Source organism: Spermophilus citellus (genome assembly GCF_964194105.1).
Source record: "Spermophilus citellus genome assembly, chromosome: 6".
Taxonomy (NCBI): Eukaryota; Metazoa; Chordata; class Mammalia; order Rodentia; family Sciuridae; genus Spermophilus; species Spermophilus citellus.
Genome location: NC_138187.1, coordinates 9,156,450 through 9,169,123, shown reverse-complemented (window position 1 = coordinate 9,169,123; position 12,674 = coordinate 9,156,450). Strand labels below are relative to the sequence as shown.

Sequence of the window (12,674 nt, the reverse complement as noted above, 5' to 3'; positions counted from 1 at the left end):
TGACATGAAATCACATCATCCCTCCCACTTCTGGAACAAAGGCCTTTTACATCCCTGCCCCAGTCATCTTGCTTTCCTCTATGGTTTCAGTCAAAGTGTTTTCTAATTCAAGTACAAAAAGACCCAACTCAAAATAGCTCGGCATGTTAGGGAATGGGTGATCCCACCCATTAAACACAGAGCAGGGCAGCTCCAGCTGCTTAACCCCGTAGTTCAGGGAAATCCTCAGAATCAGGTATGTTCCATCTTTCTGAACTGCCATCCTTTTGTCCCAGACTTGCCCCTTTGTGGTCACAAGATCACTGCCAAAGCCCCAAACGTCTCACAGTCACACACAACACCCAAGACCATGAAATAAGTTCTCTCTGTCTCCTTTTACATAGCACAGAACTTTCTCAGAAGCCCCTCACTGGAATTCTCCTCCCTTCCCTTTGGCTAGAAATGGGTCTCCTGTGTATTTCTAAACCACCTCCTAGAAAGCTGGTAAATATTATGGCTGGTCCAATCTGATCCAGATTCTCTCCCCTCCGGGACTATAGAAGACCCTCCAGCCACCCCTTAACCCCTGACCACAGACATCTTAAAGAAGGGAGGATGCTGGAGAGGTCATGGCCCATGTGGGCTGCAATCTCCAGAATGACTTGCACAACTGGACAGGAATGCATGTTCAGGCTGCAGACCAGACCCCAACCCAGGCTGCCCCTCACCACCTCAGTCACTGTAGATCTGGCCACTTGTCGAAGTCAGAGGAGACACTTTTCCACAGGACACCATGGGCCCTCACTTCCAGGACCTGAATCCAACCAGTCTTAAAGGACACACATTGGGGACTCCACCAGGCCACCCTTGGTTGAGTCAGACATGCAACCATTTATTCACGGGGACTGGAATTTCGGGTGGACACTGCCTCCCACACCCAACCTGAACAAGTCTAAGGGAGCTGGTGGCTTGAGTGCTGTTTTAGTCCATTCTCTGCTACAATCGTGGAAAGATCAGAAGTTGCCTATTTTATGAAGAAAAAGATGTTTATCTAGCAAACAATTTTATAAGGCAGAAAATCCAATGAGCTTGGCGCCAGCTCAGCTGAGAAGTCCTAGCTGTGTCACATGGCAGATGACATTATGATAGGAGCACATGGGAGAGGGAGAGGTCATACTGTAAGACAGGAAGTCAGAATTCCCAGTGGGGCCAGGCTTACCTATTAAAACAACTCCCTAGAGAACCAACTCAGGGGTCCCCAAAGAACTGCTTCATCCCTTCCAAGGACAGCGCCCTCCTGACCGCCCACTCACCTAGCCTCTTGAACTCACACGTTGCTACACCGAGGACCAGGTTCCTGACACAGGAACCTCTGGGGACACCTTCAAGTTATACACAAGCCCTAGTCCCTGCTTATACTCACAGCTGCCTTCCCAACATTTCCCAAGCCAGGGACATTTAGGAAAAAGTCTCTGCATCAAAACAAATAGAAGCCTGAATGCTAGGCCCCAAACCAAAACCAAACCACAGCACCCTGGAGTACAGGGGGTGTTATGCGGGCACTGATTTAAAAAAAAAAAAAAAATCACCAAAAAACTTTAATGTAAACTCCCATTTTAGGCTTTGTATCAGGTTGAAATAACCTGATGTGTAGAAAAATAATGCAGGAGGTCACACACCAGGGGCAAATTTGGCAATGAAGAAGGGCAGATACTAAAAGGTGTCAATGCACCAGCACTCTCAGCTGTGGAAGATCAGCACAGATCACATCAATTCCCTGTGCAAATAAGAAAAAAAAAAAAAGTCTAGCTTTTACCTTTAACAAATTCAGAAAAAACTGAAGGCCTAAGCCCTCTATAAAGCAGGGAAATTTCAGGAAATAAGACCCTGAAGAGAAGGGACATCCACAGATGTGGCTGCCACATTTGGAGCCAGTTTGGCTCGAGGCTTTTCCTGGTGCGGAGCTCCTCCTCGTCTCTCCTCTCCTGTGCGCCTTGCCAGCCCTCTGGGTGCACACTCATGGCCCAGGCTGGCCCACGGTGTGTGACTAGCTTGGGCCCTGGCCAGTCTGCAGTCCAGAATGTGGAGCCTCAATCAGGCATCTCGGGAAGACTGGCCAGGACCCAAGATAGCCGCACACTTGCTGGCCAACCCTGAGGCCACATGTGTGGGAAGACAACAGGCAAGGCGCACAAGGAGAGGGGAAAACTTACCTGAGGGAATGAAAAACTTATAAAATTTACACACATCCGAGCTCAACAAACCCCTAGCAGGATAAAGAAACCCACCCCTCAACACACGATGATCAAGCCAGCTGAAAGCCAAAGACGAATTCCTGAAGGCAGCAGGGCCACCGACCTGACCCACAGGGTTAGGGTTCTGGTCTCCATTCTCATCAGAAAGAATGGAGACCAGAACTGTAAATGGGTATGAAGGAATGTTCTGGGGCCATGGACATGTGCTAAAAATGGATTCTGATGACAGCTGCACAACTCTGTAGTTACACTCAGTGGGTAAATTAGATGGTGAGTAGATTATACTCTAATAAGCTGGGGTTTATTTTCTGTTTTGTTTTAAAACATGACCACCTCTCCTTCCACCCAGGAGGTTCCAACAAGGAATGGGCATCGGGCAACCTGATAGAAGCTATCACCAGCACCTGGCCACACCGGAACCTGATCTCTAGCTTCCAGCCCCCGTACCACAATACACATTTTTTTTTTTTTATTGGTTGTTCACAACTTTACAAAGCTCTTGACATATCATACTTCATACATTAGATTGAAGTGGGTTATGAACCCCCAATTTTACCCCAAATGCAGATTGCAGAATCACGTCGGTTACACATCCATAATTTTACATACTGCCCTTTTAGTAATTGTTGTATCACAATACACATTTCTATGGCTTAAAATAAATGATTGATTCTTTAATAATTCTTTACTTAAAAAGCCACAACCCTAAAAAATGTTATATTAAGATGATTGATGATCAGAAGGTACTAAAATTACACACCAATAAAACTTTAAAAGCAAGACATTTTCCTTAAAACACATCAAAACTCACATGAGTAGAAAGCCTCAAGTGCTACAGCTACTGACAAAAATAAATTTATAATTGGAAAACTTTCCAGAGAAATCTCCAGTTCTTCCTTCATCAGTAAATCATTCCAATTGAGGAATAAAAATGCCAGTTGTATAAAAACTTATCTAGAAATAGAGGGGGAAAAAACTTATTTACGAGGCCAGCATAAATATGATCCCAAATATTAATAAGGAAATTGCAATAAAAAGATTATCTACTTTTTGCAAAAACCTAAACACAAATTCAGTGATAGATAAAAGAACACATCATTATCCAGTTAGGTTTGATCTAGGGTGGCAAGAGTGTTTAAACATGCAAAATTCAGTCTCAATAGATCAGGAAAAGCTTCTGATAAAATTCGACCTGTCCATGAAAAATAACTCTTATCAGTGAGTTATAGGAGAGATAAATCTGATAAAGCTTTGCTTCTGAAATCAGGAATAAGGCAATATTGCCATATTTCTGTGGGAGACCAACCTCACACGTGACTGAGTCACACTCCCCGACTGGGTACTGAGGCACTCAGTCACAGAAATGTGGCAGAGCTTTCCCCACCCTTCTTGGGTTTGAGGGACGTGTCTTGTGCATGGATGTGTCTTGCTACAGACCCATGGGTGGAGCTACGCTCACCTGTTCTTTTGTAATATAACCCCTTGCCCTGATTAGGATAGAATCTTCCGTGGAAGTGCCTTGTGTGTGTCCCCTTCTCTTACTGTGCCCTTGGGTGTGGCCTACCTAGGTGTCAGTCAACCTGCTGACAGTGACATCATGAAGATAGACTCAGCCCCCTGAAACCTGACTCCTTGACTTATTTGAATAGCTTCTCAATAAAAGGAGTCTGCGTGTGCTCTCTCTTCCTGCAGACCCTTAAGGTCAGAGGAGCCATCACAGCGACCCCAAAGAAAAAGGTATTTGTGTCTCATGTGGTTATTTTGTGCAGCCCATTTACTCCAGTCTACCTGGAGGGACCCCTGAGCCTTTTAGTCGCAAGAACAGAAACCCGGCATATTTCCATTGCTATTAAACACATCACTGGAAGTCCAATGGAGTAATAAAGCAAGAAAAAGAAACAATAGAAAGAAATAAAATTCACTATTTGCAAAGAAAACAAGTAAAAAATCCAAAACCATCTATATATAAACCATTATGATTAATCAGCAACCGACCTTAGCATACATGGCCTTATTGGATATGTGACCAATCTACACAAAAAGCAACTTCATTTCTATGTACCACCCCCAAATACAGAAAAATCACTTGTGTGTGTATATATCTGGGGATGGAACCTGGGGCACTGCACCACTGCGCCACCTCTCCAGCCCTTTTGTTTTCTATTTTGAGACAGAATCTTGAAAGTCGTTCCTGCTGGCCTCAAACTTGAAAACATCCTGCCTCACCCTGCAGAGTAGCCCAGACCACAGACACTCATTGCCACTTTGTCACTTGTAACAATATCAAAAGAAAATCTCAAATCTCTGGGAATAAATCTAACAAATGTTTACAGAAACCCACAAAACAGATAATAGAGAGGGCTTAAATAGAGAAGGGCTACCCCATGTTCAAAGATTGGAATAGTCAACATTATAAACATGTGAATTCTTCCCAAGTTGATCTACAGATTCAATGCAATCCCAATCAAGATCCCAACGAATTGTGTGAGAGATGGTTTGACAAGCTGATTTGAAAATGCAAAAGGCTAAGAATAGTCAAGAAACTTGAAAAATAAATTCAAGACTTACCCTTAACAGATATAAATATTTTTCACCAAAATATAGTACTTAAGTCATGGTGTTATTGACATAGGGGTGATAGACCAATAAATTCAGAAAACTATCTAAAAATATATGAACACCTGATTTATGACCAAAGTGATAATTCCAGGCAGTTCAGAAAGAATAGTGCTCAGAAGACTGGGTATCTATAAAGGAGGAAAGAGAAAAAAAAAAAAAAAAGAAAGGTGGCCCTCTCACATTCCATATACAAAAATTAAATTCTAAGTAACAAAACTAGAAAAAAAAAATCAATGACTTTGAAATAAGCAAAGATTTCTTAAGCAGGACAGCAAACATGGATCAGTAAGATGACAGATAAATCAGACTACCCAAATGAAGTACTTCTGTTCACTGAAAAATATCATTAAGAATGAAAGGTAGGGCTGGGGTTGTGGCTCAGTGGTAGAATGCTTGCCTTGCACATGTGAGGCACTGGGTTCGATCCTCAGCACCACATAAAGATACTTTGTCCATCTACAAGCAAAAAAAAAAAAAAATTAAGAAGAAAAAGTGAAAGGTGGGCTGGGGATGTGGCTCAAGCGGTAGCGCGCTAGCCTGGCATGCGTGCAGCCCGGGTTCGATCCTCAGCACCACATACCAACAAAGATGTTGTGTCCGCCGAGAACTAAAAAATAATAAATATTAAAAAAAAAAATTTAAAAAAAAAAAAAAGTGAAAGGTAAACTACAGAGGAAAGATGTTTGCAATGTTTGTATCCTAGGAAGGACCTGCATCTAGAATAACTCAAGAACTCCTACAAATCAGTAAGAGAACAACTCAACAGAAGAACAGGCAAAATATGTGACTGCTTCACACAAGAGGATCTGAAGGTCAAATAAGCATGAGAGACAGGATTGACAGTATTAGTCATCCGGAAATGACAAAAACCACAATGAAACACTGTACACCCTCAGGACGACATCAAGTGCTGGCAGGAATGTGAAGCCACCACATCTGTGGCATGAGACCAACTGCCAATAAACACATCAAGTGCTGTGACCACACTCTCCACTGAAGTTCGAGGTCTATGAATCCTCTAAATTCACCCCTGGACCCAACTGAGATGTACACAGATGTTCACCAAACCGATGGTACAAAAAACATCCCAGCAGTACTAGTCACAATAGTCCCATGCTGGAAATGGTGTCAATGGCATCAGCAGTAAAGCAGAAGAACAACTGTAAAACACTGAACTCTAGTCATGTCAAAGGAGCCACTGGTATACCAGTGACACAGCAGAAACTAAAACGATGTCGAGATGAAAGAAACCAGGTACAAACGTAAGTTATATGCAGTCGAGCAAAACAAATCCAGTGTGAGAACTCAGTAATGGTTACCTTTGGAGAAGGTTACTGACAGAGGGCACAAGGGGGCTTCCTGGGTGCTGGCCATGTTCTAGTCCTTGATCCCAGACAGCAGTAACCCAAGTGGATCTATTTATCAAAACTTAGATTAAAAACATACATCTTTGCCTTCATTCAGCACACAGGAAGATATTAGGACTCCATAAAACAAGTTATCACCAACTTAACATGTTCAAAAATTATCTTTACCTAGGAACGTGATCCCACAAGAGCCAAAGTAAATATCAAAATGCAAGAAGTATTTTCCTCTTGATTCTAACAAGAGAAACAGCAGCATTGTGCTCAAGTGGCAGCCCACGCTGCTCTGTCCCAAGTTCCAGGGCACTGGAAAAGGTAGAGACAGAGAGCACATCTGCCCCACCAACAAAGCCAGGTGCATTCTTCAGCCAAGGTCACCAGTGCCCTGTGGGACCACAGTCACAGACTGCAGCCTATGAAAAGCTACAGACGCATAATTCAACATGAAATTCCACGATTTTTAAACAATAGCCACAATTTGAGCACGAGTCCCTAAACCCAGTCTTCCACATACCCTAACCTTAGAGGTCCAAATGCCGACATGCCCCCAGCAGGCACTCCCATTACCTCCTGTATCGTGATTGTCAACAATATCATTTTGCTCAGTTATTACTTTGAGATTCAACTTTTTCCTCTTAAAAAGGTAATGTTCTGGGATGGGGTTGTGGCTCAGTGGTAGAGCGTTTACCTAGCTCATGTGGGACACAAAGTTCGATCCCCCAGCATCACAAAAAAAATTTTTTAATTAAAAAAAAAAAAGTAGTGTTCCTCGCCAGATATGGTGGCACATACCTGTATTCCATCAACTCAGGAGGCTGAGGCAGAAGGATCACTCAGCCTTAGCATCTTAGTGAGAACACAAGCAATTTAGTGAGGCCCCATTTCAAAATAAAAAATATAAAGGGCTGTGCCTATAGCTCAATGGTTAAACACCCTCTGGGTTCAATCCCTGGTACAAAAAAAAAGTTTAAAAGGTAGTGTGCCTCGTCTGTAAACAGTTAATACAAGAGCATCATGGGCTCGTTCACCATTATTTTTTCTGTCACTTTTTGGTTAATTGAGCCACAGCACTCTATTTGGGAGTGATAAAGGGCATCAGCCTGCTATCAGAGATGGGGGAGCTGGGGAGAGCCAGGAATTCCAAGTCCATCCGAGTTGGGTGGGAATCCTCAGCTCTGTCTCTACCAGATATGGAATTTGGGCAAATTATTAACTCATTTGAACCATGGTTTTATCACTGAAAAAAAAAGGGACCCCATCTCCTGGAAAGTCATTGCCACCTTAGCCTCCCGTCAGTACTGGCAGCCTGGGGCTTGGAACTTTCTCACCCAGTCCCCCCAGGCCCCGAGAGGCAGCTCCTGTGATTACTGTATTTCACACATGAGGAAACAGAAGCTCAGAGACATGTCCCAGAGGGCTCCCGTGTGACAAGTCACTGATGTCAACCCTGCTGCCTGACTGCAGAGCCAGTGTCTGTACCACCATGCTACATAAGGTGCCCCGTCCCAGGGCCAGCAGGAGGGGGGCGAGCAGGGCTCCTTCCTTCCTGTCCTCTTTGGATTTCTTTTTCTTCCTTGGTCTGAAAGTGTTATTGCAATGGCTTGAAGAACAGCCACAAGCAGCCACTGATCTGACCATTCCCAACTCACTGCAGCTGGAACACCAGCCAGCCTCCTGTGTGAGGATTTTAATCCAGCATTCCCAGAAGGGAGGAGGTCTCAATCAGCTAGGGCTGCGAAGGCCAGCTAATGGCTAATTAACTCAGCCCCTGAGGCTGGCAGCCACCCCAGGCCAAGCTCAGTTGGTCTGTTCTAATTGGCGCTGCTTCTAATTGGCGGAAGGCTGCCCAGCACACCCCCATCAGCAGAAACCAGGCAGCGCCTCTGCCCAGCCCCACTCCCAGGTGCAGGTGGAGGTTCCTCGTGCTAAGGCAGAGAGGCCAGAGATGCCCTGCAAACGTGCAGCACCTCCCTAATTCCTATCAGGCCAAGTAACAAAATAGCAAGGGCTCTTGTCTGCGTAGGAGCAAACCATGAACAAACGGTCAGTGCCATGAGGGAAGCTGGGACGAGGAGAGGTTGGAGGTCAAGTGCTGGGCAGAGCAGGACACCGGGCTCAACACTTACCAGGCCTTTAGAACAAGCTTCTCGATGAAGCCTCCCAACAACCTCTGGGAGAGGCAGCCTCTAAGGCTCAGAGAGGAACTTCCTCAAGGTCACTGGAGGCTTGCTCTCACAGCCTGGAGCTGTCTAGCCATGCGCAGCAGCTGCCCTCACCTGGTGGAGGCGACAGGAGCCTCATGGTAACCAACCCCAGGGGCAGTGAAGACCAAAGAAGGGGAAAATACAAGGGCCCAGCAAGCGTGGTGGTCTCTGAGAAAAGCGCAGCAACTAGCCCGTAACATCCAGCCTCCCCCTGCAGAGGCTTGGGGCAGCATCCCAGAGATAAAGCCACTGAGAGACCACTAGAGGTTGACACCCAGGTGGCCACAGCAGCTGGCAGCGATTTCGTTAAAGCCTGAGGCCCCTAGTTTGGGGTGAGGGCAAAGTCAGTAGATGCCCAGAGGGCACATCCTGTGGTATCGCCTTTCCATAAGGCCCAGGGTCCTGCACACAAAGCCCAGGAAAAACTAATGGATAAGATAATTGCCCCAAGCATGGGGAGGGAGCTCAGGTGCAATTAAATCTGTGTATTTTTTTTGGGGGGGGGGGGGGAGACTGGGCTGCCTGGGTGCAAATCCTGGCTTTGCAACTGCTTCAGTTTGCGTCCTCTCCAAAATTCAGATGTCGCCAAGGTGACAGTTTAAGAAAGGTTGGATTTTCTCTAAACAGGCTCCCTCCTTCACGGACTTGTGATGAAGGGGGCCTAGGAGCACCTGAGAAAAGTCAGCACGAAATACCCCTCGAAGACGTCTGCTGAACTTACCAGGAACCACATTCGTTTCTGAAAAGGAGCAACTGGGGAGATGAACAAGGAGAATCAGAGATTAGCTGAAGAGTTCAAGGAAAAGAAAAAGACAGCCACGGAGGGAGGGAGAGAAAGGCCAGGAGGCAGTCCGAATTTCCAGACACCACCTCTCAACACACCAGCTGACTTTCTGCTGTGAAAAAGAACTAGCAAAAGATCACACACTCTCCCTAGGAGCCACATGCCACACTAACACTAGCACAGGGACAAGGAAGATGCAGGAATTCAAGGTGGTAGCCACAAGCAGTGTTGGCAAAAACATGCCCTATGAAATGGGGGGGTAGCGGGAGGGGGGGCAGGGGGGGTAGCTGGGGGGGGGTAGCTGGAGGGTAGCTCGGGGGTAGAGCAGTTGCCTAATAAGGACCACACCCTGGGTTCCATCCCAAGCAGTAAAGGGAAAAGTTGTGGGAGGGAGAGACCACAGTCCATTTTTATATGGCACGATCCACTTCCAATTTCTGATCTAGGGAATAGTGACCTCATGCATACTATGGACACAACCGAGATTCCTACCACTCCTGGGGTTGTTGTGAGGGCAGAGGAGTTAACTTTTGTCAAAGACCAACAAAGGTCCAGGCTTGCTCTGAGCACCAGTTGCATGCCTTTCCAAAGGCCCACGTCCACAGCCAGTTACTATTACTGGCCTTATCCCTAATGCTTGGGGACATGTTTTGAAAACATTAAAATAGGTGAGAGCTATAGAACTCAGTTCAGAGACTTGTGCGGTTTCTGTAGCTGTTGGAGACACAATTATGAAATGCCACGCTATCCCCATGCATGAAATTAAAACAGATTATTAATTTCTCAGCAATTGTCACACCACATTGCTGAAATAGTCACCTTGGCTGCCGGCCCCCGAACCCAGAGGAGTCGGGAACACGTGGCACTGAGATTTCTGCACAAAGGATGACTTCATTTAATATACCAGACGCCACCACAAACAAGACTTTGATTTCCGCACAAACAGAGCAGTCCCACACGACGACCGCCTAGCCTGCTATTAACAATAAATAAGAGCAAGAGGGGAGAGACTCGGCACCCCCGCCTCAGGAGGCCGAGCAGTACCTGTCTCCGTCTTGCTGGCGAAGCCTGCTGCCTGTTTGATCGCCGCCGCTGTGAGCGCCAATCCTCGGCTCCTCTTCAAGCCATGCTGCAGGACGGCTTCCAGCTGGGCGCAGAGACAGGTAACCCTGCGGGAGAACCAGGCACTCGTCAGTCGGCCTTATGAAGGGAGCAGCCGGCAGGGGGCCCAGCCTTATGGGGAGTGAGCCCCAGGTGTGAACCTGCACGTGCAGGTAAACAGGAGACACCTGGAGGTAAGGCAGGGGGCCTGGTAAGCAACCCGGGCCACTCCGTGTGGGCACACACAGAACTCCAGGAAGTCCCTGACCCTCCTCACCTTCATCAGACTCTTGAATACATAGTAACTGCACACGGAAGAAGGAGAAATCCAGCCCATTTAAAAACAAATCACATGGATGGGAAGGGGGTGGGGGGCATTCATTGTATCCAACTGGCAAGTTCCAACTACAATTCCTATCACCCTGTGGTTGAAGGAACACAATTACATTTTCAGAGCCTGGATTCACCAGCCTACCAAATTGGAAACATTGTGTAATTTCATGGCCTGTTACTTAGAGAAAAAAAAAAAAAAAAAAAAAAAAAAACATGAATTCTGATTCTTGTTCTTTATTTTTGTTATGAGATTACATTGGGAACTCAGATCCAGAGGTGGCAAGTTTTTCAATTAAGTTACAATTACTGCACATTTAATTGAATTTATTTCTCAGAAAACAGAAACGGGAAATCTGGGAACGTGTCTACAGAGAAATAAGGTCAGAGCCACCACATTCAATTCTTAGCAACACTCAAAGGGCTCCTGGGCCACTACCCAATTGGGTCTTAGGCCTTCAAAACCCTTCCACTTGGTCATGCAAACAAGGGTAAGAAATCTTGAATATCTCCCATTTGCTAGGCTCTGTCTAAACTCAGAATATAAAGGTCTCACACCTTACCGCATCTACACATCTACACCATGCTAGAAGAGGAGATTAACAAATAAGCTAACCAGTCCATTCGGTTAATGAGAACACAGAAGAAAATTAAACAGGATGACAAGGCAGGTGGGGATGGGGCAAGGTCACACAGATTCGGTGGTTTTGGGGTTACAACTTGGACGTGACTAGAGACAGCAGACTGGAGAGAGGGGCCCAGTGCAAAGGTCCTGAGGCCACTACCACCTGGCTCAACTCTGCCTAACCACAAGGATTTCCTGCTCCCAACCACACCTGAAGTAATAATGCTGCACTTGTTTATCTCTATGGGTGGCAAAACATTTCCATACCTATTATTTCACTAGCTCCTCCTATCCAAATTATGACACAGGTGAGGCAGGTATTATTATCTCCATTTTACACATGAAGAAACTGAGGCTTAAAGACACTTGTGTGACCTCCCAGAGACAATGCACAAGTGGCAAGATCTAAAAGACAGGCCACCCCACAAGCTGATCCACCACACCCCCACAGGACATTCTAACTCGGAAGACATACTACCCCACATTGACATAACCCTCTGTGCTGGGAAAATGTCACTCAAACATTAGATGTACTTTTGCTAGTCTCTCTACCTATATTTGAGGGCTTCCTAAAACCTAGGACACCCACCAAACTCCCTAAGTTCTACAGGAACAAAAAAATGGGGCCAAAACATAAGCCCTATCTCAGGAAAAACAAGCAACCAACCTTGGACTGTGTTTAGGCTCCTCTGTAACTAATAAAAGTCTCTACCTTTAAACAAACCTCTCCAAATACAACAATCCATTTAACAACCCCTGGCAATTCGCTTGGCTCCAAAGCACAGGTCAGTGACTGCCCTGCAGCTCTAGATAAAACCTGGCACTCATGGGCAGTGGAATGCAGGCCAGCAGATGAAGAGCCCAAACAGTCCCTGAGGACTGGGGTCCACATCAGTACTGCCTCCCCGATGTACCCCACTCACAACCAAGCTAACACGACAGAAAACCTAGGTGGACACAGGAGCACATCATGATGCCAGCCTTGTGGGAGCCACTCCTTCCAACACCCTCCCAGCCCCCTGTGTTCCTCCCCATTTCACCTGAGCTTGGTGCCTACTGGTCATTCCATACTTCTCAAGTGTCCCCTTCCTGAGTGCTTCCTCATTCTTTTATGTCAGCTCTTGCAACTCTCTGTGTCAATGATCTGACTTCTAAGGCATCTATTCTCTGCTGCACTATGGAGAATGTGACCAAATGACCCCTCCCCTCAGGGGCCTCCCATCATGGATGCACATTATGGACTTGATGTACATTTTGGTAAGACATGCATCTCAGAAGATGTCATGTAATTTTTAAACCAGATCCAGGAGGCCACATTTGCCCAAGCCTATAGATCTTCCCTTAGCTTGTAGCAGGCATATTAAGGAGGCACTGATCTATAACCATGTCTGTCACCCAAGGTTTTCCATGGCT

General features: G+C 46.0%; 1 protein-coding gene across 2 annotated transcripts in view; it reads right to left on the bottom strand.

Moving 5' to 3' along the window:
* The window catches only part of SNX29 (sorting nexin 29), a 388,450-nt gene that overhangs the window by 340,926 nt on the left and 34,850 nt on the right, over window positions 1–12,674 (bottom strand). For both annotated transcript variants that reach the window (XR_014022540.1, XM_081298376.1), the window contains exon 4: window positions 10,250–10,374. Coding sequence is in view for 1 of the 2 variants with exons in the window: in XM_081298376.1 (XP_081154502.1) it covers window positions 10,250–10,374 (125 nt within the window). In the remaining variant the exon portion in view is untranslated. The remainder of the gene's footprint in view (window positions 1–10,249; window positions 10,375–12,674) is intronic.